General features: G+C 39.6%; 1 protein-coding gene and 1 long non-coding RNA gene across 2 annotated transcripts; one reads left to right on the top strand and one right to left on the bottom strand.

Moving 5' to 3' along the window:
• Positions 1-2985: 2985 nt before the first annotated feature.
• LOC135247447 (uncharacterized) lies at positions 2986-18885 on the bottom strand. Its single transcript, XR_010328218.1, has 3 exons — positions 17573-18885; positions 9731-10297; positions 2986-7646 (listed from the first exon to the last, which is right to left on the bottom strand). It is a non-coding gene; the product is annotated as an uncharacterized LOC135247447 (long non-coding RNA).
• A 4750-nt stretch (positions 18886-23635) lies between these two features.
• On the top strand, positions 23636-26380 carry LOC135247446 (homeobox protein Nkx-2.5-like). The gene is made up of 2 exons (XM_064320904.1): positions 23636-24200; positions 25318-26380. Exons 1-2 carry the CDS (start codon positions 23855-23857, stop codon positions 25953-25955), a joined length of 984 nt encoding a protein of 327 aa, XP_064176974.1. The 5' UTR covers positions 23636-23854; the 3' UTR covers positions 25956-26380.
• The last annotated feature ends 246 nt before the right edge of the window (positions 26381-26626 follow it).

The following is a 26626-nucleotide window of genomic DNA, read 5'->3' as shown; positions in this document are numbered from 1 at the left end:
GATGTACTCAAGAGAGGCTCGAGATTGTGACCAGTTTGTGGCATACTGCGACAGTTTTACTTTGTGTTGCCAGAAACGTTTTAATGCCGGAGCATGTTTTCGTTTTTTTTTTATCTCTCTCTCTCTTTATCTGGTTCATCATAGGGTTTCTTTCCCGATTTGACCATTGTCATTTTTTTATTGAATCATAACTTTCTGTCTCAGTGTCTGGTCAGGTACATTGTCTTTCCCCCCACAAGGTGGCAGTCAGAGCTTGCATTTGAGAGTCCAAGCAGCGATTTATTTTGGGCCTGAAGTCTCTCTTTGCTACAAAATTTATCAGAACATAAAGAGAACAAAGAACAGTAGGACCTGTATGAACACTACTTTATTTTTCCCCATTTAGAGAGTTTGTTGTAGATGTCAGATGAGATTACAAAGCTGAATATTTATTTAAATATTGTTTTTTTTATATCAAATGTTATTTTTCTCACTGTATTAAGAAACATTAAACTGCCCCTCAAATCTCATGTCTCTGAAACCCTACTCATCTTAAAAAAAACAAAAAAAGTATTTTTAGTACAATAGTACAATACTAAGGGGAAATCATAAACTCCTCACACATAAACTCCTCAAAAAAGTTTGGAAATTTGTGTTTGGTCGATCATATCTCTGTTGTCACTGTATTATTAGCATTGTATGTCATATCATTGGAACACCTGTTAATTTCCCTTTACAATGATGTCCCATTTGTAAGGATCATGCATTTGTGGGATGAGCAGCACAGCTGATTATGTGGGTGGGGTCCCAAGTGAAATGTGGCAAATTTCCCTGCCAATGTCAAACAGTGTATTCTCCTGTTGGTATTGACTCTATTGTTTTGAGTTGTTTGGGGGATTGGATGATTGAACTCTATCAGTAGATTTTTGCAGGGAAATTGCCTCAGGTCATGTGAAGAGTTACCTGGTAAGCCACCCACATTTTTTCTCTTAGGACTGTGTAAACATGGAGGCATTTTGGTCTCTCTCCCTCCTTTGCTTTCCTCAGAAGTGGTTGATAAATTGATGCCTCCTCACTTTGGCATCTCCACTTGTAAACCACTGGAGTGTACTGTAGTTTGTTTCAGTGCCAACTGAGTGAGTCTGCGGTACGTAATGTTTTGTTTCTGAATTCTTTGATCTCTTGTTTTACGTAGACACAGAATTGCTGGACTGGAGCACAACATGTGCACATAGACTTCCACAGTCAGAATGGATGCACAGTTTGAGAACCCTATGAAGAAGAAGAAGAATGCTTTATTTGTCACTTGCATATACATGTACATATAGTGAAATCGTCCTTTGCATTTAACCCATCCTAATTACTTAGGAGCAGTGGGCAGCCACAGTGCGGCGCCCGGGGACCAACTCCAGTTCCGAGGCCAGTGCCTTGGTCAAGGGCAATGGCAGGAGTACACCCGGGGGGCGGGTGTCTTTGGACTGTGGGAGGAAACCGGAGTACCCGGTGGAAACCCACGCGGACACGGGGAGAACATGCAAACTCCACACAGAAAGGCCTGGGCAGGGGCTCGAACCCAGGACCTTCTTGCTGTGAGGCAACGGTGTTACCCACTGCGCCACCGTGTGCAATTTCCAATTTAGTAATTATTCCACTGTGGATTAAACCTACTATTAGAAAATGAATATTATCATTTAAATGTTTAGGGACTCAAATAAATGTACATACTGTGCTTAGACTGATTGAGTCAATCTGTCAAATAATAATACAGTTTAAGACAGCAATACTGTAGAGACAGGAAATCAAAGAAACACATCAAAAACACTGGAGTAAATTCTTGATTTTCTTTTTGTTTAGTTTCTTCATGATTTAAACATGTTTAAAACAAATAATTCAGTTGTAAATTATTTCTGTGTTTTATGAACCTGAGTTCAGATTTTCTACTGCTCTTTGTGATTTATAAATGATGGCTCTCTGTTGGGCTGGGCTGTCTGTCCATTCTGTCTATCAGGAGATTGCCTGCACCGTATTTACGTATAAAGTTCAGCATACTTTATACGTATATTTACGTATAAAGTATGCTGCACTAACATAACAGATTTATGTAGCTGAATATAATAACATCCAGTCCAGCTAGAAAACATACAGTACCCACCAGGTGCCCCCTCAAGGCCTGTCATCCACACAGCTGTTGGTATGGCAATGTTTTACAGATAGGCACTGCAGCAGTCCACAACAAATCAGTTGAGATGAGGCTGTGCTGTTAAAATTATGAACAAGCACGAAACCGTCCAGACCCATGGCGCACTTGTTCAAAGTGTCATGAGCAAATCTTGGCTAACTATATAGCTAGCTAGATATGGCATGTCCTCACCACTGTAACGTTATTTGTTGTCCTCCGTGTGTCCATACATCTGTATCGGTGGACACGCTAACTAGGTTAACTAAAGTAGGCTAAACGCTAACATGTTAAGGTTAGCTAAAGTAATGTTAGGCGATAAAGCTGTGCTTAAAAATCTTGTGCCGTTCGAAGTGGTGATTTTGGGAGATGCACGTGCGCATGCGTCCTACTAAACGAAGCACCACCTGCACATGCGTCCCACCAAATGTCCCTCTCAGGTCATCCATGAGTGAGTGAGTGACCACAATTTGCCATGCATAGCCCACAGCGGAAGTTCCTGAACTTTTTCCTGAAGTGTTGCAAATGTGTGGTTGTGTCCTGTAGGTCTGGTAAATGGCAGTTGAAAAAAGCATGCAAGGCAAGTTCATGTGCAGTGTTTTTATCTGTTAGGACAAATAAACTGGGTAGCACGAAATGACTGCCAGTAAGCCCATTGGCCCCTCGATGAGCTGCTAGTTCTCAGTCATCATCGCCCCAGGAGTTGAATTCCCAAAGTTAGAGGGGAGCATGGGGGCTCCTGCACCTGCATGGTGAGTGCCCCCCACCCCCTGTCCCCCCTCCCGCACTCAGCACCCGCCCACAGCGGCCCTCCTCGGCCCCAACTCCTTGTGTGCCTGCTGCCATTGATGTTTTCATTCCTGCCTACAGGGGTGAGGGTAACTCGCATCTCACCTGTCAGCTTCGCAATTATGAGATTTGCAGAGCTCACAGAGCTAACTGAAGGGCCCGAAGATGTGTGTGGGGAGGTTGGCTATGGGCAAACATGGCTGCGCTTGGGGGAGGAGGGAGGTGGGGGGGAGGCTGACAGGACTGGCTCCAGAGAAGAAGACGCTGTCCAGGTTCACGAGTGATCGCTCCTCGATTCCCCCACCCTCCATCCAGCCCCAGGCCCCACCTCAAGTCATGCATTACCACACTGCCTGGAGATGTCCATTGGCTGGGGGAATGGGTTGGGGGTTTGGATACTTAGCAGAGGAAGTAATGTACTATGCAGCCTCTATTTTAAAAACTGCAGTAATAAAAAAGTGCCGATTCCATTCTGCCATGTTCTCCTTGGGGTATAGTAGGAGGTTAAGGCAAGGCCAAAGTTAACATGGGGTAAGGGAGAAAGAAACGGTCAAGCACTGTAACTCACGCTGCAAATCCAGAAAAAAGTTGCATTCAAGTGACGCCACCCCCATCAATATATGAATATACAAACACCAATATTGAACTGGTCCATGCAGCCTTGACATTGGCTCACCACAATCCCTTCCGTTTGACTTCAATTTCATAACTTTATTTAGCAAAACTTGAAATGCATTTACTTTCTTGTTCTTCAAAGAACTACACGAGAGGCCGCCGTACGTTTGAGTGAGTGTGTTGAGTCTAGCTTAACAGAAGCCAGGGTCCGGGGAGGCAGCGGTCCGTGCAGACGCACACAAACAGACAGCATTCCAGCGGGAGACCTTCACGGTGTCTCAGCGCTACATTAGCCTCCTAACTTCCCAGGTCGAAGAAACGTGTTGAAGGATTGCCCTTTGAACTCTGTGTCTGTTGTGTGTTTTCTGTGAGCAGTGTCATCGGGTCTGTACAAGAAACTGGGCTTATCTACACATTCGGAAGGGGAAAAAAACTTCCTAATGCAGCTGTTAGTAAGAGACGGTGGCCTTTACCCTGTGCAGACCCAGAGGGTATCATCCAGCTTTCTCTACATCTCTTAAGGTAAGGGTTTTGCAAAAAAAAAACACTCACAAATTTGCACAGGTGCAAGCTAATATTAGGCATGGAGACCAAGAAATTAAAGGACCTTGTTGCCATTTCCAAAGTAGTTTATTATGCATGTCATTGCATTGTGAAAATAATATGATTACGATACTGGGAAAAATGTAATGGCAACTGTTGTCGCATGAGGAGGACAGCCTGTAGAACTAGTCTTACTTTTCTGTTTGTATGTCAGTTTCTCAGAAGAATTTAACTAACCAATGGCCGACAGACTTTAATCAGAAAATTATTTCCCATCTTCTATCTCATTTATCTTGTACAGTTGAAAATGTGGATAAAGTAACTGGAAATTATGTGATTTTCCAAAAGACTTTTGTATGGTATTTAATTCGTATTTCCTATTTATTTAATGTTCAGCCATTTATTTCATATTGCAACTTGGTGGTTTAATAATGTTGTCTGTAAAAGCGACTTAATTTTTATACCAAATGCAAAGCTCATGGACATTACCAATCCCTGCCCTGCTGCATTTTAACTGTTCCAACAGTACACTGCTGACATACTACTAAATGCAGTCAAATAATATTGTATGTATAAAGAACACAGAAAGTTTTATAGAGGGTTCTAAAAATAGGAAACTACCTGAAAATAGCAAGATTGAAAATAGCAAGAAAACAATATATGTGTGTGTGTGTGTGTGTGTGTGCGTGTACAGTAGATGACTTGATAGAAGCAGCGTTTAAATTTGGCATTGAAACTTGGGAATGCTTGTTTCCGGGGGCAACGGAACCCCTCCTCCACCATAGCCTTTCCACTGGGGTGACACAGTGAAGGACGGACCAGCTGTGCTCTTGCACATACTGGACGGAAGGCACATTTGTTCTTCCTCAAGGACGGCAAAAAGCCTGGACCCCACAGAGCACCGCGGTTCAAGACGATGCACACCCCGCCTTCTTCGGGTGGCGGAGTTTTGCTTACCCCAGCAGAGGAACCACTGCGCTCTCAGTCCCACTGTGAGGAAACGAGCCAAAACAAGCATGCCTCACTTATTTACAGTAACGACCAGTTATGTATGAGACATCTTGCCTTTTCTGAAAACAAATTGTCATTTTGATTAAGACACCACACGGACTGTAGAGCAGCGCTAGTCCCACTCACAGAGAAGTTTACTTAAGGAAAGGTCAACTCTTTACATTTGTTTTGTTTTTTTTAACGGCCGACACTATCAATTCGTCCAAAGTGACTCATAATGATATTAAGGAGACAAACTTTTTCCCAATTGCTTACATGCTGCTGGCCAGATGAACTTGATACAACCCCTCTCTTGTTTTTATGGGCAAATATTATTCGTTTTAGTATCTGAATCACATGTAAAATGAATGGGATGTTAGAAGTAAGGAATGTGGACCAAGGACTTCTTGCTTAAAGTCTTGCTCAACCTATTGCTCTTTTACCCCCCCCCCCCCCCCTCTTTTCTGTCATGAAATTCAGGCCATGTCACCATAGCAGCTTAACACAAGATGAATATCTGGGTTGCTGTTTTTCCTTTCATATAGCCTTTCATATATCTCTCTGTGAGATATATTACAAAATTACAAATACACTGCTGTAAACAGATCCCACTGATCTCACGCAGGGAGCAACACACACACACACACACACACACACCTGTGAGACTGAGAAAGTGGGTGCAATATAGATGTGTAGCTTATGGGACTTGAGGAGGGTGGGGCACTTCCTCCAGTAAGGAAGCAGATTGAAGTCTTCCTGTTATTGGTGATGTTGCCATGGGTGCCATATTGTTTTTGCCATCCTTACCACCTCCCCCCATTTTGGAAGGGGCACCAAGATCTCTGTTCGCTGAGATCTTAGCCTGCCAGATCAGAAGCACAATGAAAAGGTCAACCTAGTCCAGTCCGCCAACATGTTATGGAACCTTCTGGAACCATCTGGGGCTTCTCCACATGAAGTCTATGACCATGTTTGAGGCTAGGTCAAAAGATTTCACAAAATTATATATCAGAATATCCACCCTCCAGCCAACACTCCATTCTATTCAACAGATAAATAATCATTTTGAGGAAAAAAAGTGAAAATGAATAAATAAATAATCCTTACTGAGTGTTAAAATTCATCAATATGCCCACAAGCTCAGTGTTCATTGTTCAACTCTTTCCTCCTCTCTGAGTTTAAAATGGAGTCACTTACCCGCCAATGACTGCATTGCTTCATGCAGTTACTGCAGAGCTATGTGGAGCTGCTCACCACATGAGAAAAGCTTACATTGCACTGCCTAAAAAACAAGCATGGACCATGCTATTGCCGCCATACCCCATAGGAAAGCACATAATTGTTCATAGCATTCACTGCTAATGTATGTATACCCCCACAGCAAGATTTCACTTTAGATGTGGTTTATGTAGCATTTATAAAGTGTTACAGTAATGTACATTCATATGCATGACAAAAGGGGTCGTAGGACATTTTTTTTTACTTTTTTACCTCTTTATGGAATATGTGATAAGAACATGACTGTGATATAAATAACCTTGCCGCAAGGGCACTTTTTAAAAATCCAATAATTTTTTATGCCATTTTACAAATCCCAAGAAACCACCCAGGGACAGGAATGGAGCTTCAATCTTTCAGCCTGGCATGACAGAGCTTTCTGCCACAAATACTGCAGACAGTCTGCAAATACAATCAGTACGGGCCCTCCCTTAACCCTTTCCCACTCTGCACCACTTGCTTATTGGAGCACACCCAAAACAACTCTGTAACAATCCACGCCCCACCCCTGACAGCACACCACAAATTCCATCAGTTATCACCTCCCTAGCCACTACTTAGCCACCTCCCCAATTACATAACCAAAACACACCTTTCCCACACAGATCCCTCCTCTCCAACAAAATCACACTGCAAACAGCCCTGCCACCCAACAGCAGGTCTGACACCGCCCACCCAAACACCTTCTCAGCCGTAATACCATTGCCAAGATACCCTTGCTCCTGGCTGAACTCACTTTGATGCATGCTCTGCGTCATATGGACACCTGCCAAAGGCATTATACCTCAAGAGGGTGGGAGGGCTAGAGCATGATCCAGATGATTAGATTGCCAAGAGTTTTGGTTGCAGATCAGCAAATTAAAACTCCACCCACAGGATATGCGCATTGGCCAAGCTTCCTGTAAAAGAATGGAATATTTGTAATGTTTTACAATTCGTAATTTAATCAGTTAGGAGATGTTCTTTACAATAGGAACCAAAAGTAGATTTAACATGGAAAGCCAAGGGTGTCAAACTAAATTCTTCGAGGGCTGCAGTGTCTGCAGCTTTTTGTGGTTTCCTTTCAATCAGCTGCCAATTAAGGCCCTGAGAACAATGTGTGTGGATTCTTTAGCCAGTCAATGTCTTAAATGAACCACTGGGGTCACGAATACCCCCAAAACCAGCAGACACTGTGGCCCTCCAGGACTGCGGTTTGACACCTGTGTGGTAAGCATCCAATTTTCACTAAAGATAGGCAAGATAAATGTTACTGAATAGGTGCATGCCTGAAGACCTATTTAAAGGAGTACCATGGTGGTTGAACGTGACACTTCCCAGTTGTCTTTAGGCAACAACAAAACAAATGTGCATAATTTTTTTATTCTTCAGTCATTTAAATGTACTTTAAAACGTATTTTTCTAAGCCTAAATTTCCCACTATAAAAATTCACCCGAACCGTCTGGGCGTGGTAATGAGAACTGTCAGTTAGCTATGATTGACAGACCGTACCCCGTTACCATAGCTACCCCCATGATACGCGCTCTTTGGGAGACTGAATTTTCACAAGCTAGCTAGCTTAGTAGTATATCAAATATCGATAGATAGCTGAGGTAAGGATGTAGACTTATATTCAATTATAATTTTTGCTATCTAGCTAGCCAAGTTAAGATAAAAGCGCAACTATAACGTCCTCATAAAAGCAAACTAGCAAGCTAACGTTATCGATAACATTGCCTTATGAAAGCAAACCTCCTATCTAGCTAACGTTAGCTAGCTAGCTAAATGAATATAACCAGAAATAATCTAAAGGCACTCTAATTTAAGTGAACCTAACGTTAGTCAAATATTTGCATTGTCTTGCCTGTAAGCCAGCAGCGCAAACTATGGGTCTTGAGTTATCCATGGGTCCCCAAACGATTTGGAATTAGCTATCACAGCAATCTGACTGACATAAAAACTCACCTCGAATTTGCGAACACGCCATTGTTTTCATAAGTGTCTTCAACGTGTAAATCGACAGTAAACATCATTAGATTAGCGTTGTTTTTAGTAGGCAATCGAGTACTTTGAATGACACTGTATATGCTCCAATATGTAGTCCCTTCAGGAAATCGCGATCTTGTTATTGCAATAATTCATGCAAATTCAACCATACTCCGCAATATAGGGACCAAATATGCTCCCACTGGATAAATGAACATCAGCTCGGAGGTAGCTATAAATTGCTGGTTGATTTTAAAAGTTAATTCGATTGAATGTTACATTATATAGAGTAGAACCTGGAAGGTAACAGACATGGAGATAAGTGACCTGCTTCAACTAATCAAGATAGCTGAATGGTGTAGTCATTGAATCAAGTGTTAGTTCTGGATTGGAACAAAAACATTCTATGAGGGGGTATTCTAGGACTGCAGCTGAATACCACTTCAGTAATTGATTTAAATATTTTTATTACATCATAGCAAATTAATTAAACCACTTTCCCATGTCTGAATATTTTGCATTATTTGGTTGGAAAACCCCCAAATAAATGTTACAATACACTCTGGTTTGTTTGATAACTTTAATAAATAACATTCTATGTGTAATTTAATTATTGGTCATTTTAGCTAGCTAACTAGTTAATGTTAGTGCTATATAAACTAAAAATAAATCGAGTTGTTAAAAATAAAGCGAGCTATTGAGAGCTAGCTAGCTAAACTAACTACATTATATATCTAGCTAGCTGCGTTAGCTAGCTAGATATATAATGTGGATAAAGACAGTTAGCTAACGTTATCCAAACAGCCAGCTTTTTAAAAATCGTTGGTAATTTTAGCCATGTCGTTAGTTTATCTAGATAGCTAGCGTTTGATAAACGAACAATAAATCCGGTAATGTCAACTATGACAGTAAGTTAGTTTGCTTGCTAGCTAAGGTTAGCTAACTTATAAGGCATGGAGATCATGATAAAAACCTTCCAATATGTATGACAACTACAAGTATACTTAGAAAACGTATGTAACTATATATTGCAATGATAATGTAAATGGGTTGTTATACGTTATCATTGGTGAGACAGTAATCAATCATGCTCAAGATTAGAAAGTAGTGGGGTTGCTTACCGTGCTAGATAGATGGAATGGCGCAAAAACAGCAGGGCGGTGTGTCCTGTCAGATTTCTTTACGGGGCGTGGAAATGGGCGTGGTTACTGTATTCGTGACGTAGAAAAATGAGAACTTTCTAAACCGGCTGAAAATAGGACGATGAATTTAAAACGCATATTTCTCCAAAAATACAGAACGGACATATTTAATACTTTGCTCATTGTGTTTCTTCAATGCCTCTTGTGCAAATAGCACATAAAACCGAGAAAGTGTGAAAATCACCATGGTACTCCTTTAAGAAAGGAGAGCATGGTCTGAAAGGGTGGGTTTTTAGATACAGAAAACAGCCAGTGAATCTCCTTTCCTGATTGGTTGAGGAAGTCCAATCCACCAACAGGGGGTGAGGGCAAAGAAGAGCCAGGACCGTGAGGAGCAGTTGCCCGGTACTTGAAGAGATGGGTATCATTCACAGCTTGATATGCCAATGTGGGTAATTCCAACTGAATTTGGGTAGCCACCAGAAGCCAGTGTAGGGTGTATTAATGTGTAAGAATTTAGGTAGGTTTAATAAGAGGCAAGCAGCAGCATACAGGACAACATACAGCGGCCTGATGGCACATCATGCTAAGTCAGCCAGCAAGGCATTGCAATAGTCCAGGTGAAAAAATATGAGGGCTTGGATGATTCATTAAGTACACTCTTGGGTGAGCAAGGGGTGGACTCTCCTGATGTTGTGAAGGGAGAACCTGAAGGACCAGGTAGCTGCTGTAATGTATCCTGAGAAGCTCAGCTGGTCATCCAGGGTCACTACAAGGTCCTTAGCTGAGAGGGAGGGAGTCACTTCCATCTTTTAGAGCCTAGATGGAAACAAAGAAATGGTAGGGGAAAATAAATCTCAGAGTTTGCTGAAGTCCATGAGAACATTCTATCAGCCTTCTCTTAAGAATAACATTTCGCAATAGCATATGATTGCAAACCCACATGTACATATTGATCAACAAGCAAAACAGTTCCTCTTTATGCATCCCAGAACTATCGGGTATTTCATCACCTCCATATGAACCAAAGTATTCTCAAAACATTTTAGATGTGGCTCCTTTCACATTTATGGAACATTTAACAGTACAACCACTACTGGAATCTCAGGGGGTAATTAATGCATAGCTCACAAATAAAAATACTGCTTCCTTAATGGTGTTAACATTAAGGATGAAGCAAGGTTAAGGTAGGCTAACGCTGAGAAATGACCCTTGCCAGGCTAGGGTCTACAGTAAGCCATCGTTTGTTAGTAAGAGACACTTTCCCATTCACTTTGGGTCCTTGACCCATCAACGGGGTTCTCGCGAGCTCAGCTCCTGTCCTTCACAAGGTCAAGGTTAAGATGATGAATTTGCTTGTCCCTCCTGCTTCGGCCGCCTCGCGCCAACACTGCGCTACGAGCCTGGGTTTTGTTCACTCCAGGAAACAGGCTCTTCCTCCGTGTAAACACTGAGCTTGGTCAGGCGGCCTGGGGACTGGTACTGGCACGCTATGGTCACTGTCAGACAGTTTCTCAGTCGGGGTAAAATACGGGTCAGGGGAGACATATGGGAGACATAGAACGAAGAAACCGCGGACTAGCAGGATGACAGTGAAGGATAACCATCGGAAGGAACGGATCATAATTCATTGAGTACATCGAACTGATAGTTAACTGTAATCAGAACAAGCGAACTGTCGTGACCAGCCTGGGAGGTCGTGCTTTGGTTAAATCGGTGGCACACATCACGTAGATTGTGACAAATAATGGAGTTAATTCGTTTAAAACATGCGGGCAATTAATATGAGCATATGCGTATAAATTAATTTACTTATTCAATGGCAGTTCTGGAATTTTGAAAGTCAGGTGTTGGCGTGTTGCGGTAATTTAAAACAAACTAATGTTTGTCTCTGAGTAAAATATTTAACTCGTAACAATTATGACAAAAATACAATGAGAGGTAAGGCCTGTTGTTGATTGGTGTTGTCTTTTGAACAACTCGCTTTTTGACAACGTCAAATGTGTTTTTAAGGTGTCACCAGTTCAGAATCGATACTTTTGCCTAAAATCTGACTTATCTAAATACATAATATTGTTGTGTGTGCGCGCGCGCGTGCGTGCGTGTCTAAATACCTGTACTGTATTTGCGCGTATATATTCACCTTTACACTAAACTAAAGACTACAGCTATTTTGGAAATTAATTATTTTGAAGTGTTCTCAGAAAAAAATCAACAAAAACGCGCATTCAACTTTCACAATAATAGCCGATAAAATTTACATGGTATCAGTATTTTTACTGAAATTCTGGATCAGGCAAAGAGGATCAACGCATCATTAACTTAATGAAAAAGGTTGCGTGCGTTGAGCTTTATTGACTACGGATGGAATCAAGAGCTTTCGCAACAATGTTGCACACGGCTCTATAAGATCTTTATCCCGTTCAAGTCAGGATGTAGTGGGGAGTGCAAGTACACATTTTACCAGAGGAAGCTGTACTGCTCACGAGGGCCTCTCTGTAAACTTAATGTGGTGTCTTAGAGGGAAAATGAAGACAGTCTACAATTAAATTGTCATATTTCAGCCCGTGTGGGTGTTTCTTTGCACAATTCGGATATCTGCATACAGCCGAGGGCTGCCAGGAGCAACTCTGTGCTTCTGGAGTGCACCAGATGGAGAGGAGATCCAGAGAAGAACCCTGACTCCAGCCAACATAATTAATGGCAAAACTCGCTGTAGGTTGTAAAACAGACAGCCAGACCATCACTAAGCGGGGAGCTCGAGGGGCTGTTTACGAGATAGAGAGCTGATAAACTCACGTTTCTCCAAAACATAGGCACTAGGCGGGGGAATCCGGTTGTCTCTATTTTGAATGAGTGACCTTAAGGCGCAAATACCCAATAACGCACCATTAAAAAGGTAAATAAAGCACACAAAACAGCTCTCTCTCTCTCTCTCTCTCTCTCTCTCTCAAATTTTGGGTTTTTATAATAAACTCCCTGGGAATTTAGAATCAATTCACTTTGAGTGAACATGCGTGACCATCAGATAGACTCTAGCCCAGAGTTAAACTAACTCTTTTCTGGGAGTTGATTTTTTAACTCAGAAAGTTGAAACTGAACTCTTGTGGGAGGAAAAATACTGCTTCATACAGACGTTCCTCACACTCATACCTATGTGCAACTCCAAATAGCCTAACCTGCATGTCTTTGGACTGTGGTAAGTAATACCACGTGTACACATGGAGAACATGCAAACTCCACACACAGGAAGGCCCTGGCTGTGATTTAAATCCTGGACTTATGTGCTGTGAGGCAACAGTGCTACCCACTGCACCACCGGGCTGCCATGCCCATCACTCCCTTGATTTATTGTTAGTCTGAAGTCAATAGTACCATCCTCATCCCAAAATAATTCACTATAAAGGATTAACCCTGAGCACAAGCTGGAGTACAGGTCTGAAAATAAACTCCAGAAACCTAACACTTTCACACTTTTTTGTCTAACTCTTTTTTGATTTTTGACTCCCAGAAATCTGATGTGAACTTGAGATGATCCATGCTTTGTGACATGGTGCATTATTCCGTTGGAAATTTCCATTTGAAAAAGATTAGACTGTGGTCATGAAGAGATGCAGGGGGTCAGTAACAAAGCTAAGGTATGCTGTGGCATTCAAATAATGCTCAATCGGGATGAAGGGAGCTAACGTGTGTCAAACAACTTTTGCCACACCATTATGGCACTACCACTAGCCAATACCATTGACACAAGGCAGGATGGATCCACGGATTTATGCTGTTTACGTCAAACTCTGACCCTATGTCACTGCAAAATCAAGATTTATCATACCAGGCAAGGTTTTTCCAATCCTCAATTGCCCAATGTTGCTGATCACATGCCAGCTGTAACCTCATTTTCCTGTTCTTAGCTGTCATGAGTGGAAGCCGGCGTGGTCTTCTGTTGTAGCCCATCCGCTTCAAGGTTCAACACACTGTGCGTTCAGAAATGCCATTCTACACACCAGTATTTTAGACAGCTATTATTTGAGCATCTGACCTCTCTCATTAACAAGGTGTTTTCATTACACCATTCTCTGTAAACTTTAGAGAATGTAGTGCATGAAGATCCCAGGAAGGTAGCTGCTTCTGAGATGTTGGAACCACCACGTCTGACACCAACAATCATACTGTGGTGAAAGTCACATATATTGAAGCCACGTATATATTGAATTAAACTCACATGACTCGTATTTGTAAGAACGGCCTACTTGTGTTACATGCAGGTGTACCTAATAAAGCCATTGAGCCATGGAGTATACATATGTGTGCATGTATGTGCGTGCGTGTGTGTGGATGCATGTGTGTGCATGTGTGTGTGAGAGAGACTGAGACAGACTGTTTGTTAGATAACCGACAGGCTTTTATCTCTGCAGATTACATAGTAGGCCTATCTTATGTGGCCAAATGTGTCCTATATTAGGGCACAATCATTTTATAATAACATGGAACAGGAAAATAGCTACCAGGTTTTTACTATATATATTCGCTTATTACCCTATGATCAATGCTATTATAGCTACTTGTTATTGTCTTTTTCAATTCCTGATGTTACCTTTCTTTCTATGTGGGATGGGGGTAAAAATATGTATACACTGGCTTTCACTAAGGGAGTGAGGTTTATTATTGTTATTATATATTTTCTTCAGCTTATCTCTCTCTCTCGCTCTCTCTCTCTCTCTCTTATTACCATGTGACATTGAACATCCTTTGAAAATAAAAAATATAAATAAAAAACATAAACACTGCAGCAAAGTGAAAATGTCTAAATCACGGCAGTTAGTTAGTGTATATAAATAAATAGATTTAGGTTAGATTTTATGGATTTAATTTTTTTAAATGAGTTTACTTGATAATTTAACTGATTTAATAAAAGTAATGTTTATAGATTACGGTTAACAACTCTGTAGCAAGGTAAACGGTTCGTATTGGCTTATACAAGGGGTACTTAATAACTGATAAGATCAGTACCATAGAAAAATATGCATTTAATTGCACTTATTATTATGAAATATAGCCTACTTTCTGATTACATTACATGCACATTAGATACGTTAAAGTAAACTTGTGATTTATATGTTTGTGTTAACGACTCACAGCAAAGTATTATACTAAAAGTAAATTTGCTTGTATAAATTGATGCGTTGAATGGTTTATGTGACTGGGCTTCTGCTTCTCGTTTTTACTCAGGGAGCACGCAAGCTATAGTGAAAAATTGCCGTATTTACTGGCTAGACGTTGTCCTGATTTATGTGACAATTAAAAAGCATTACAGCAATAGCATTACCAAAAAGATTGGCTAATGTTTTTTATTCAAACAAACGTGCAGGCTACGTCTGTGTATGCCAGCTTTCGCGCTTTGTTTACACGAAAAAGTATATATTTATTACAGTTTGTTTAAAATAATCCCGAGGTCCCTTTCAGCTTAATTCCTCTGGAGGTAGGCTTAGATTTATGGATTTAAAGCACACACTATTTTTTGGCCTTCGATTCTGGTCAAATCATTCGTGTTTTCGCTTCTACATGCCTTTAAGGCACCGTCGTGTGGTGCAAACAAATTCATGAAGCTTTTAATATAATTCGGTAGCTCGGTTGTCAATAGTTATTTTGTGCTCATTTCTGAAATTATTTAAGAGTACATAAATTTGTTAATCCGAATAATATTAAAATATTGAAAAAAAAACTTTTTTCAGGTAGGCCTACTTTCTCATCCCTTTCAACGTCTTAAAAGAGTGGATAGATTTAATCTCAAGGCAATAACTAAATTAAAACCAAAAATCTTTTTTATTATTAATAAAAGTATTAAATCATGTTACCTCCACGTTGTAACGGGACATTTTGTACATTGCAGTTAAAGCATAGCCTGTTTTATTTTATAGTTATTAAAATACAATATATAGTAGAATAATATGAGTTGAACACACACATTCCTATCGTCAATGAAATAATATGATATGTTTATGGGACTGCTGATAAAACAATAATTACACTACGTATGACAATCAAAACTGTGATACATATCTGTAAAATTAACTGTTTAATGGAAACTAACAAGAAAATCGATGCGGTACTGAAGTACTCAAGTCTATCTTTCTTTCTGTTTCTCTTTCTCTTATATATATATATATATATATATATACATACATACATACATACATACGTACATACATAGCATGATAGATAGCATGTCTACAGTTTTGTCTACTCTCGGAGGATATTGGTATCTGCCTACTTTGGATGGAGAGACACCACGGTTCACTAGACATAGGCTACCTCATTCACGCTAATGGAGCTATTAGCGTCCTGGCGGCTGCCTCGCTATCCAAACAAACCCCAGAGAGCCGCACACACCTCACATGCGTCTTCACTGGAACAGTAGCTCAACAGTGAAAGCTGCGATTTTGACCCCTCTGCATGCGTTCAAGGACATAAAACGTAAATTGCCCGAAAAGGGACAGAATCTCTTTTACAATATTTTACCAGAAGTGGCAGGGAATGAGTAGAAAAATATATCTGGTTAAAAGATTTCATGAACACAAATTGACACACAATTAAATTATCTATAGCTATCGTTTGTTTATATATTATAATATGAAAACACAAGAGAAAACAATAAAAACAGGAATATGCATAAAATGGTTGTAACTGGTGATAAAAGATCGAGAATTTTTATAAATCAACTCTATGGTCTAATAAAATAAAACGTGACCCTCCAATTTATAGGCGAGAAGATTTCATCGTAAAACTCGACAAAACTTAACCTTAACAAATTAAGCGTGCGATAATAATAATAATAATAATAATAATAATAATAATAATAATAATAATAATAATAATAATAATAATAATAATAATAATAATAATATACAGAGCAGTGCGGGACATGCGTGTGAAAAATCTAGTAATGCAAGCAGAACCATTTAAATCTCACAAGTCAGTCCAAATAGCTGATTATGTCAGATGCTGTTGGGTAGTGAGGCAGCAGTGAGGCAGCAAAAGAAATAAATAGAAAACCGTAAAACTAATACTAAATCAATGGTAGGGTATGTACTGAACTCCTTGAACTCGGCACAATAGTAAATCCCTTGATTAATATAAAACATTTAATCAAAATACACTGATTAATTATGTCATTATTTATGGTGCCAATCATCATATTTTCCATTATTTTTTTGTGCACTTACTATGTGTAGAAGTAGAAATATGCCTATAACGGTACAGCTATACATTGCGGAGTTGTTGGGATATTATGTCAATTTACCACTGAATACTATCCCAGAATGTTTGACGCAACTTCTATAAGAATTTAGTGAGAATACTGTGTGATGCTAATAAACAGCATACTGAAAACACTGTGTGATTTCTAGTATAACTTATTGGATTGACTGGTGTACTGGGTTTTGAAGTGAATATTCTGTGAAATATTGCGGTGACATTGCAACTTCTCATTTTACAAAAAATACAGTAACGTACACCAGCTTTAAGCACACACACACACACACGCACCAGCAAAAAACATAGCGAGTTACATTGTATTTATTCAAAGCCTGGTATGTACAGAAAGCAAATTCTACGGTAGACTAGAGCTCCAATCGTGATAGTTGCTTTTGCGTAAAACATAGAAAACACTTTCATCTGTCTGCATGGTTGGAATTGCTCTGTATTTTTAATTAGGAATCCGTATAAGAGGAAAAAAAGAAATAAATAATTGGCCAAAGTGCGTACCCCTACTCCTTCTTCGGGTCATAGTGATTCTTCGTAATCAGCATTATGTTCCATAAGAGGACAAGAACCATTATTTAAAAAATTAAGGTTAAAACAGATTTGACAAATTAAAAACAAATTAAGACACCCTCCTTTAACGATGGCCTGCGCACGGCCAGACACAATTGAGTAAACATACTCTCACATTAATGTGCTGACAAGGCATTCTTTATCCAATAATGTTATGGCATTCATCCATGAACGCTAAATTTTGGTAATAGTTTAGACTGAATCAGATCGAGTTAACTTCATCGACGCATTGTGAAATATATAGCAAGTTCTGGGCATACTTACGCAAGAAGCCAGTCATATCGGTGGGATCACTGTCATGTTGCTCATATGTGTGTTGTAGTTTCAGTGAGCAAAAGTAGGCTACGTTATGACATAACTAAAAGAGCTTGACACTGCTCGGTAACCATACCTGTGCTAGATTTGACGAATAGGATGTAAATTCATTTACGCTTGAAATAGAAATAGGTCCGGTATTCACAAGTTTGCATATAACAGTATCAATTAACGAATTACTCCATTAACTAATCAATTAACGAACCAAGTCACTGACATATTACACGGTAGGCTATAACTATATATCCTATCTATCCTTGATTATAAAATGCCATGGTTTATCATTTGACTCGAAAAACAAACTAAGGTATAATAATAGCTACACATTGTTTAAGAAATATAAGTGCAGCGAGAGTGTTTACGTTAAGTGAAACTCGTTGTCATCCCCCCCACCCCACCTCGCCCCATCCACCCCATCCCCCGCCTCGCTCTCTCAAATTGCCCATTTGAAGACATACGGCTAGAGACCGAGAAGACGCTGCCCTAATCTAAACAGTACTCTGTTGATGGCGAGCGGATGAGATTATCTCGTCTCGTTCTCTTCCCTTTCTTTCTCCTGGTTTTAGCAGCACCCAAGCATTTGGCACTGGCGCCTATATACTTGGCCACAATTGACAGGAGACAAGAGGTGTAGCATTTCCTTTTGTTGTCCTCTGGAATCCTGGTGAAGGCCGCGCCTTGTGATGTCAGCCCCAAACGAAAAGACACAAAAACCTATGTAGGCCTAATACATCATGCTATATCATCGCGTGATATATGTTCACCTGGGAAATCAAAGGTTCTGCTATTGCTTTTCTTCTTCCATTTGTACTGCAGTTATAATGCTGTCCATCAAAGTTTACAATGAGAAGATATTCAAAGCTACAAGTGAATATTAGTAATATCAGAATGTCAAGCGGTGAGCCAGGCAAAATATATGGTATTGTGCTGGAATGAGAAAGATTCTGCACGAGGCGGCAACCAGTGCAGTACTCTGTTCTGGACAACTGTGCGGGAAGGAGGCTCAGCATCAAGCGTCTTCACAGAGAGACCTTCCTCGTAAGCCCCGCTAAAAACTGTAGAGATCTAGCACGTCTCTGTTTCTGGTTTCAATCAGTCCTCAGTACTAAAAGCTGTAAAAAGAAGTTGGATAATAAGGTGAGAAAAACTGAGGTCTGGACTTCATCGAGGAGAATTTTGTTCTCGGCACTTCTTTCTCTGTTTTGGAACCATGCACACCATAATAAAATTCTTGATTAAGTGATTATAAGTACATGTGTACTAAAAACTAATACGAGCGAGAAATTCCCATACTCAAAAAAGTATTGCTGATAGTAATTGTATTTAAAATAGTAATATTAATATTTATTTCTTATTTATGGAGATAACGTTGATGATGAGACTTATGGTGGTTATAATTATTATTATTATTATTATTATTATTATTATTGTTGTTATTATTATTATTATTATTATTATATGTCCATATTAATATGTATATATTTTTATTTTAGCTAAAATCAAGTCGCATAATAATTATTAGTATAACCGTTACACTTTCTCATATTATTCCATTTAATAATCTTGATTGAAAAATATTTTACAGATTGAAACATATTAAGTATTTTGATCAACAGTCAGATCATTCTTTAACCTAAATAAACGAGGAAATGAAAGACGAATTCAAAGCCCGAATCACTTAATCCACAATAAAGCCAGTGTGTTTTATGCCAAGAACAAGATCACGATCTAGCCGAGATCAAGACTGTGCCTCTCAGGCTATATAAATTGCGGTGACCGATTTGTGTAGCTATAGCTCTGGTTTTATAATACACGCGCAGGTGCCTATGAATCTTTAAGAAACGCATCTGCGTCCCGTTTTGGTTTAAGGTTTAAATCAACACAAGATTAAAGACACATCGCGTTCATCTGGATTTTTGTAATTCCAGGGGATAAAATTAGGCTATTAACTGTCATTGTGAAGAGAACAACAGCTTCAAAGATCCCACATGTAGGCTATTATAAATGATTAACTATTAGCTTACACTTGAAATAAATTTTAAAAGAATGCGTTTCCTAATATTTGATGATTTCCTATTTAGGCGAATCAAACGTTGGACTAATCCGACTTTTCATGCAAGGAGCATTTGTTTAAACAACGACACCGGGGAATGGTCTATTTGACTTTTTTTCTGATTGGCTTCGCTGGGTGAATGGACAGTATAATGTGCTTGCCTTTGCTGAAATTATACGGATATGGCTTGCCCTGAATTGCGGTAGTTACCAACAAATAGTTGCATACGTATTTAAATTTATCTTATTCTCATTCACGTGGAGTTCATCTGACCTCGTCCTATATTTAGGCTTCCCAAAGATAGAGACTAATCTGTAGGTCTGCCGTTAAAGAGACGCGCTCAAATACATTTCGGTGTCATTTGAACCAACGGTCCGCTGGATTCGGATGGACTAGCCTACTACTGTCCCTGTCAGACACGTGTACACTTTCATCAGCCTATAGCCAACACTAAATAGCAAAATACAATATCTCAAACTTTTACGTCAGTTGGTTGCTATTGTTTTCGACTGATATGAAGTAATTACCGAAAAGACCATGTTTTTTTAGCGAATACGCTAAACATACGCGCGGGCGTTTGTATTCATTAAAATGCCTCACAAAATAAATCCTTTTATATAGGCCTACTTGTTTTATTTATTTATTTATATTTTTTGAAGGGGGAGGAGGGGGGAGCAGAATTTAAGGTCACATTACGATACGTTTGATGACAAGCCCCATGTGAATAAGCGTGACACCGCTCGCTGTCCACACGTCACAGAACGTCTGCATGTTTTCAAACTGCTCACTTCAATCTGCCGCCAAAGCCTCCCTCGCTCTTATTTGTAGCTCTCTTACAAGAAGTGACAGTTTACACACCAGTGTTGAGTCTTTCTACGGGCTCCTAAGTACCTGAGTAAGAAACTCATCATATTTCGTCGGTAGGGATACGTGGAGCGAAACACCATGTGCAGTGTTACACACTTTTCCATGGACAAATGAGGGTTCAAAGCCAAATAGTGTAGACTATACAGATAAAATGAGACACTTTACCATAACGGTCTGTAGGCCTATAAGTAAAACACATTACGTATTCCCAAAATTGTTACAATGGCTGATTTTTTTGGTTTTGGTAAATGGCCTCAACCAGGCTTTTTATCTGCGCTGAGAGGAAATAGTATAAGCCGATATTTATGCAGTGTGTGAGGAAGAGGAGATTGGAAAGAGTGGCGGGGACAGAAAGAGGTTCCGCTGAAACGGAAACTGATAGCAACAGATTGTATTGGCTAAAAACGTCAATCAGTTTTCTCAAGGAATTTTAATTGCTGCTGGGGCCCTGCTTATCGTCTGAACAGGTTTATTAATATACTTGCGATAGAGGCGGCGAAAAAGTCATGGACCCCACTGCATCGCGAATTATGGCCAACAGGAAATATACTTTTTCGAGTATGACTCGGCCTAAATTTAGTTTATAGGGAGCAGTTTAAAAAAAGTGATCGACATATATGCAAAAATATGAATGCGAGATTATCTATGTTATGTCAAAACCCTTTTAATACCTTAACGTGCAAACTGTGAGTGTGAAATTGACTATAACAGACTCCAATAGGGACAACATGTAGCCGACTGCATTAGTACATGTTAAAATTACATTATCAGAAATTTCACACTGCACATTTTGCGGTAGGCCTGTGTGCAGGTCTACGTTTAGGCAGCTATGACCAATAAGGATGTTGAAGAGCTCTTACATACTCTTTTAATTTTAATCAAACTGACCCTCCATAATGTGACCCTCCGTGTTTATGAGGGCTCTGGTTGTCTCATAGCAGCTAAATTGTCCACGTGTGCTCATACCACATCTATTAAGCAAATATTTCTGGTAGGAAACACTTCCTCAGACACTCTTGGGATGTCATCTGACCTTTAATTGGAGCATAAAAACACAAACGACCCCAGTAAAACATAACGGTCTCCTGTTATGGCAGCGCACAATGTGTGCACATGCATGAAAATCGATATAAATAGCTTATAGCCGCTATACATCTAAATGCGTCAATGTACCCCGATGATTTCAGTTTAGAAAAACTTCACATCGGCTACGTTTTGTTTATGTTTATTCAGCTCCTATAGCGTCATATTCCAACTCACGGACGGCCATTGCGCGTGCCATTAAGTTAAATCCAAATGTCAACTGATGATGTCTGTTAAGATTTAAATAGTATTTTCTGGTTAATATTAATAGGCCTATCTTTAATAAGAAGCCATTTCCTCCAGGCACTCCCTCACTTCATTAGATGAAAAACTTTCTCTGGACATTTCAACGGATAAGCACTCACACTCTTGAGTGATCAAAGAAGTTTTTGGGCATCGGTCGTTGAAAATAACTATAATAACTAAACTTAAGAATTGAGCACCACTTACGTATTTCCATTCGACTAAAACACTCGGCTTCGATTACAAGGGGACTGAATTAGTCCAATTAAATGTCTTAAATTAAATAGACTAAATTAGGGGGTACACTCATAATTACGACCAACCTCCGTATCCTTGAAGTTTCCATTGTACTTCAAGTAGAACTCTCTCTGGAATACTTTCATTCATGATAATAAGGATGAATTATATTACAAACGTAATTATAAGCAACCTAGTTATAAATGTATTCATTATAACATTAAAAGCCTATCGCAATAAGGGAAAAGTTATTTTTCTTAATATGAATTATATTTCATTCAATTTCAGTAATGGTTTATATGTTACAATTGCATAATAATAATAATAATAATAATAATAATAATAATAATAATAATAAATCATCATCATCATCGTTAATATTTCTAATCTGTAATTTTCTTCACTATTTTGGCCTATTCCATTTTTAAACTGCATGGAATACTCACAAATAATCTACTTCAGCAACATAAACATGATTATCAAAACATGACTACCAAACTTTATAGATTATACAGCTCGTTCGTCAATATGATAATACTTCATAATAATTGTTCAATCGTTTTGAATTAATTTCTATTTCAAAAAATAAGTAAAGCTATAAATATTTACAATAAACACCCCGAAATGTCTAAAGTAGCACTATCTAACCACCCCATAAACAGATATTTTGGCTTGTTTATTTTTTGTCGTTTATCATGGTCTAATTCATGTGCACTCGTATGCCTATTTGCGTTACATTCATCGTAAGCTTTCCATTCCATTACTTTCAGTAATATCTGTACGCAGAAAATTGAGAAGTTAAAAGATAAGTAGCCTAAAACATGGCCTAAGATTTATCATATACATACATTTGTTACAGTTACGACATTTTCTTATTTAAAATGCCTGAGACTACTGTGTCGCCATCTGTGTGATGGGCCTAATACTAGTCTCCATATCGGCAATTCATTTCTCGAGAATTCGCACACACATTGCTGGCTGGTGTCGGCTATTAAAAGTACCGAACAATAGGTTAAATAACAGGCCATATTACCGGAACGACAGAGGCCCATATCAAAGGTATTCTTCTATAAAATATCGTCTTCTGTAATGCTGTCTCACCGCGAGGAACGATGCGTATCTTCTGACGTCCAAAACGTTCAGACACGTCTTGAATATTTTGAGAAAAGTCTAGAATGAGCGAATCAGTCGTGTAACTTAATGGTGGAATAATCAGGGAATGCTCACAACCTGCTTTTTAAGCGTCCGTCTGAGCAATCTTATACGCCTTCACAATTATAATTGAAATGTTACACTGAAGTAGGCCTAAAAACACAGGAAAACAAAAGCCATTATTTCTTATTTAATTTCGCATATCAGTATTTGAACTGATTTAGTGAAGAAAGTGGGGTATCGGTGTATTTCGTAACTACCCTCGCCCCGTCCAATAGTATGTGAACTGGCTAATTTCGATGTCACTCTACCTTAGTGTCCCACCCCACCACAGTGACATCACAGGCTGGGAGAGGAGCTGTTTGCCTCCCAGAGTTTCCACCAACAAAACAGGCATTGGCTGTCAAAGGAAGCACGCGGACGTCCCTCTTGATGCACGCCAAGACGCAAGGTCCACGGCAATCTTTTTGCAGCCGATTTTCTAGGACGTGAAATTACTCGCCATCTAAATAAATTATTCTTTCAATTGAGTACATGTTGCGTAACTGGACATCAGCGGAGGTAATTTCCTTAATGTAACCGAAAAGGACGGAATAATGCTTCCGAGTCCGGTCACTTCTACGCCGTTCTCAGTCAAAGACATACTGAAGCTTGAACAGCAACAATCTCAAACGCACCTCCATCTCGAGCAACCGCGCGCCCACTTGCATCGGGATCTGCTACAGCAGCAGCAACATTATCAACCGCCCCCTTCGTGCATGCTCGCGGCACGGGAGAGCCCTGCTTTCTCAGACGGGGAGGACAACATGTCCTACCTAAATTCTATGCCTGTGCGGGACAGCCTTTGTGAGGCTAGCCTCTCGGCAGGGATATTCGTTCAGTCGGCACTAGAACATTTGGTCGACCCCAAGTTAGAGGCTGATCTCGAGGACCCGGACACTGGTGAGTCACTATTTTGCGCTTTTGCAAAACGAAGTTTCATTATAATTTCATTTAACAATGCTAGATGTGCTCATGAACTAAAATAAAATTGGCACAGTAGCCACTGTTAGAAACCCTCAAAAGTAAAACGGCCAATGATTGTGACAATTAAAAAGTAACTATTTCGTTTTGTCAAAACAATGTAGCTTTATTTTAAAGCTTAGAAGACATGCGGCTGTCTACATAATTACGAGCATACTGGATATATGAATGCAATATTGTGCTTCCTTCTGTCTTTGACATTGGACAGTTTGACAACAGCAATACGGATTAAAAGTGGCATGAAATAACATTTATTATACGTAACCAAATATAATGCGCAAATACGCGATCCCTTCCACTGGCAATAAAATGCTTTGAAGAAACGTTTATTCGTGATGAAGTAAATTCAGCCCATGATTTAATTGTGTAAATACGATTTGTGTCACCGTTATTAGACAAATTGGTCGTATGTTGTCTTAACGGTTAATGCAACTATTGCAAATATACAAATAACCCGATTGGTAAACAAATTAACGTGTTCACTTCGTTAGAGAAAATATTTAAACGGCATTCGGAGATTTAAGGACTTGTTATTCTCTAAAGTCTGAGAAGATGTAATCATTCTTAAAGTAGCAGAATTTGCTCAGATTTACACAGATTTAAAAATGATGATTTTAAAAATACAGGTTCAGTAACTGGGCTATATTAATAAAAAGGGACATTATAATTCTGAATGTAAGCTATTCATTATTTAAAGCACAGAAACTTTTAAAAACAAGTTTCCTTCACGAAATTCCAGTGATGTAAAATAACTTTTCAAAACAATCTGTGATTCTTATTTTGTGTTTTTTTTCCCTTCTATAATGATTTCAGTCATCTGAAATTACACTGTCGACCAGAGGGAAACAAAGAATAGCCAATCTTCTCTGCGTCGATGGGCTCATAATTAAAAGTAGAGGAGACACACTGTTGTTGGAAACTTTGAAGTGTAGCCTACGACTCAAAATGAAAATAAATGTGAGTAACCAGAATTCAGGTTATACTGTTATCTACAGTGTGTCTTTCAGTTTTCTATCCCCTTTATTTGATATTACAGAGAGCTGTGGCGTCGTGACCAAACCGCAGGAATGCGAGAACGGCCGGCATTCGGATTCGGAAAGGCCCAACAAACAGAGGACCAGGCGGAAACCGAGGGTCCTCTTCTCCCAGGCCCAGGTGTTTGAACTCGAAAGACGCTTCAAACAGCAGAGATATCTATCGGCGCCGGAGAGGGAGCACCTGGCCAGTACTCTGAAACTCACGTCAACCCAAGTCAAAATATGGTTCCAGAACCGAAGGTACAAATGCAAACGACAACGTCAAGATAAGTCTCTGGAAATGGCAGGACACCACCATCCGCCACCACCGAGGCGGGTTGCAGTGCCAGTTTTAGTCCGAGATGGCAAGCCTTGCTTAGGGGGATCTCAGAATTATAATGCGCCGTATTGTGGCGCAAACCCTTACACTTATAACGGTTACCCGGCGTATACCTACGGCAACCCGGCATACAATACCAGCTACAGCTGCACCTATTCGAGTATCCCTGCTCTCCCTTCTGCCACAACGGCTAACGCGTTTATGAACATGAACCTCAGCAATATTGCGAACCTCAGCAATTCCACCCAGCCGCAAACACATCAAGGAACGGCGGTTTCATCGTGCCAAGGGACACTGCATGGCATCCGAGCTTGGTAGCTAAAAACGCTGCAGAAACCAGGCAAAGGTTTCCGATTTACCTGACGCCAGTTCCGATCAATTCATTTCAGCTACCATGGAAATTCATATTTAAAAGTGTTAGCTAGACCTATACATTGTCAGCAGTATTTCTGAAACAAGTGTTCTTGTGTAGTAGGCCTAAAGTTTTTTTTTTTTTATGAGATGGACTGAGCCCATTAAGCAACGGTGCAAATCGAAGTGTTTACTACAGTCAGCAATATTTCAAGATATTCGATAACTAAAGACATCACATAACCTTTTCGAGGAGTCATGATTTAAAAGGAACACTACTGAAGTAGTCTGCTTTGTGCTGCTATCTGAGGTATACCTACTATTGGATTTCTACGTGTAAACTTAACAAGGGCTTTGTGACCTCTGGAATTAAAGGTCATTGCGATACAAAACTCCGGTGTAATGATGTCAGGATTACTTCAAACAAAATCCACACGCCTTTCACTGTTCTGAAGAAAAACAGTGTAATCTACGCTGGCTTTGTTTTATGGTCTAGTCTGCGCCTTTTATAAACGCAGAAATAGTTTATAGACATTTTATTCTGTTACTCATAAAACATTTAATAGAAGGTATTTTTCCAGTCTCCTTTAAAGAAATATGTGAGTTATCTTTCCCTCTCAAATTATATTGGGTTGCTG

Source organism: Anguilla rostrata, chromosome 2 (assembly GCF_018555375.3).
Source record: "Anguilla rostrata isolate EN2019 chromosome 2, ASM1855537v3, whole genome shotgun sequence".
Lineage (NCBI taxonomy): Eukaryota > Metazoa > Chordata > Actinopteri > Anguilliformes > Anguillidae > Anguilla > Anguilla rostrata.
The sequence above is the reverse complement of the archived record's forward strand: the minus strand, read 5'-3'. Positions and strand labels throughout refer to the sequence as shown.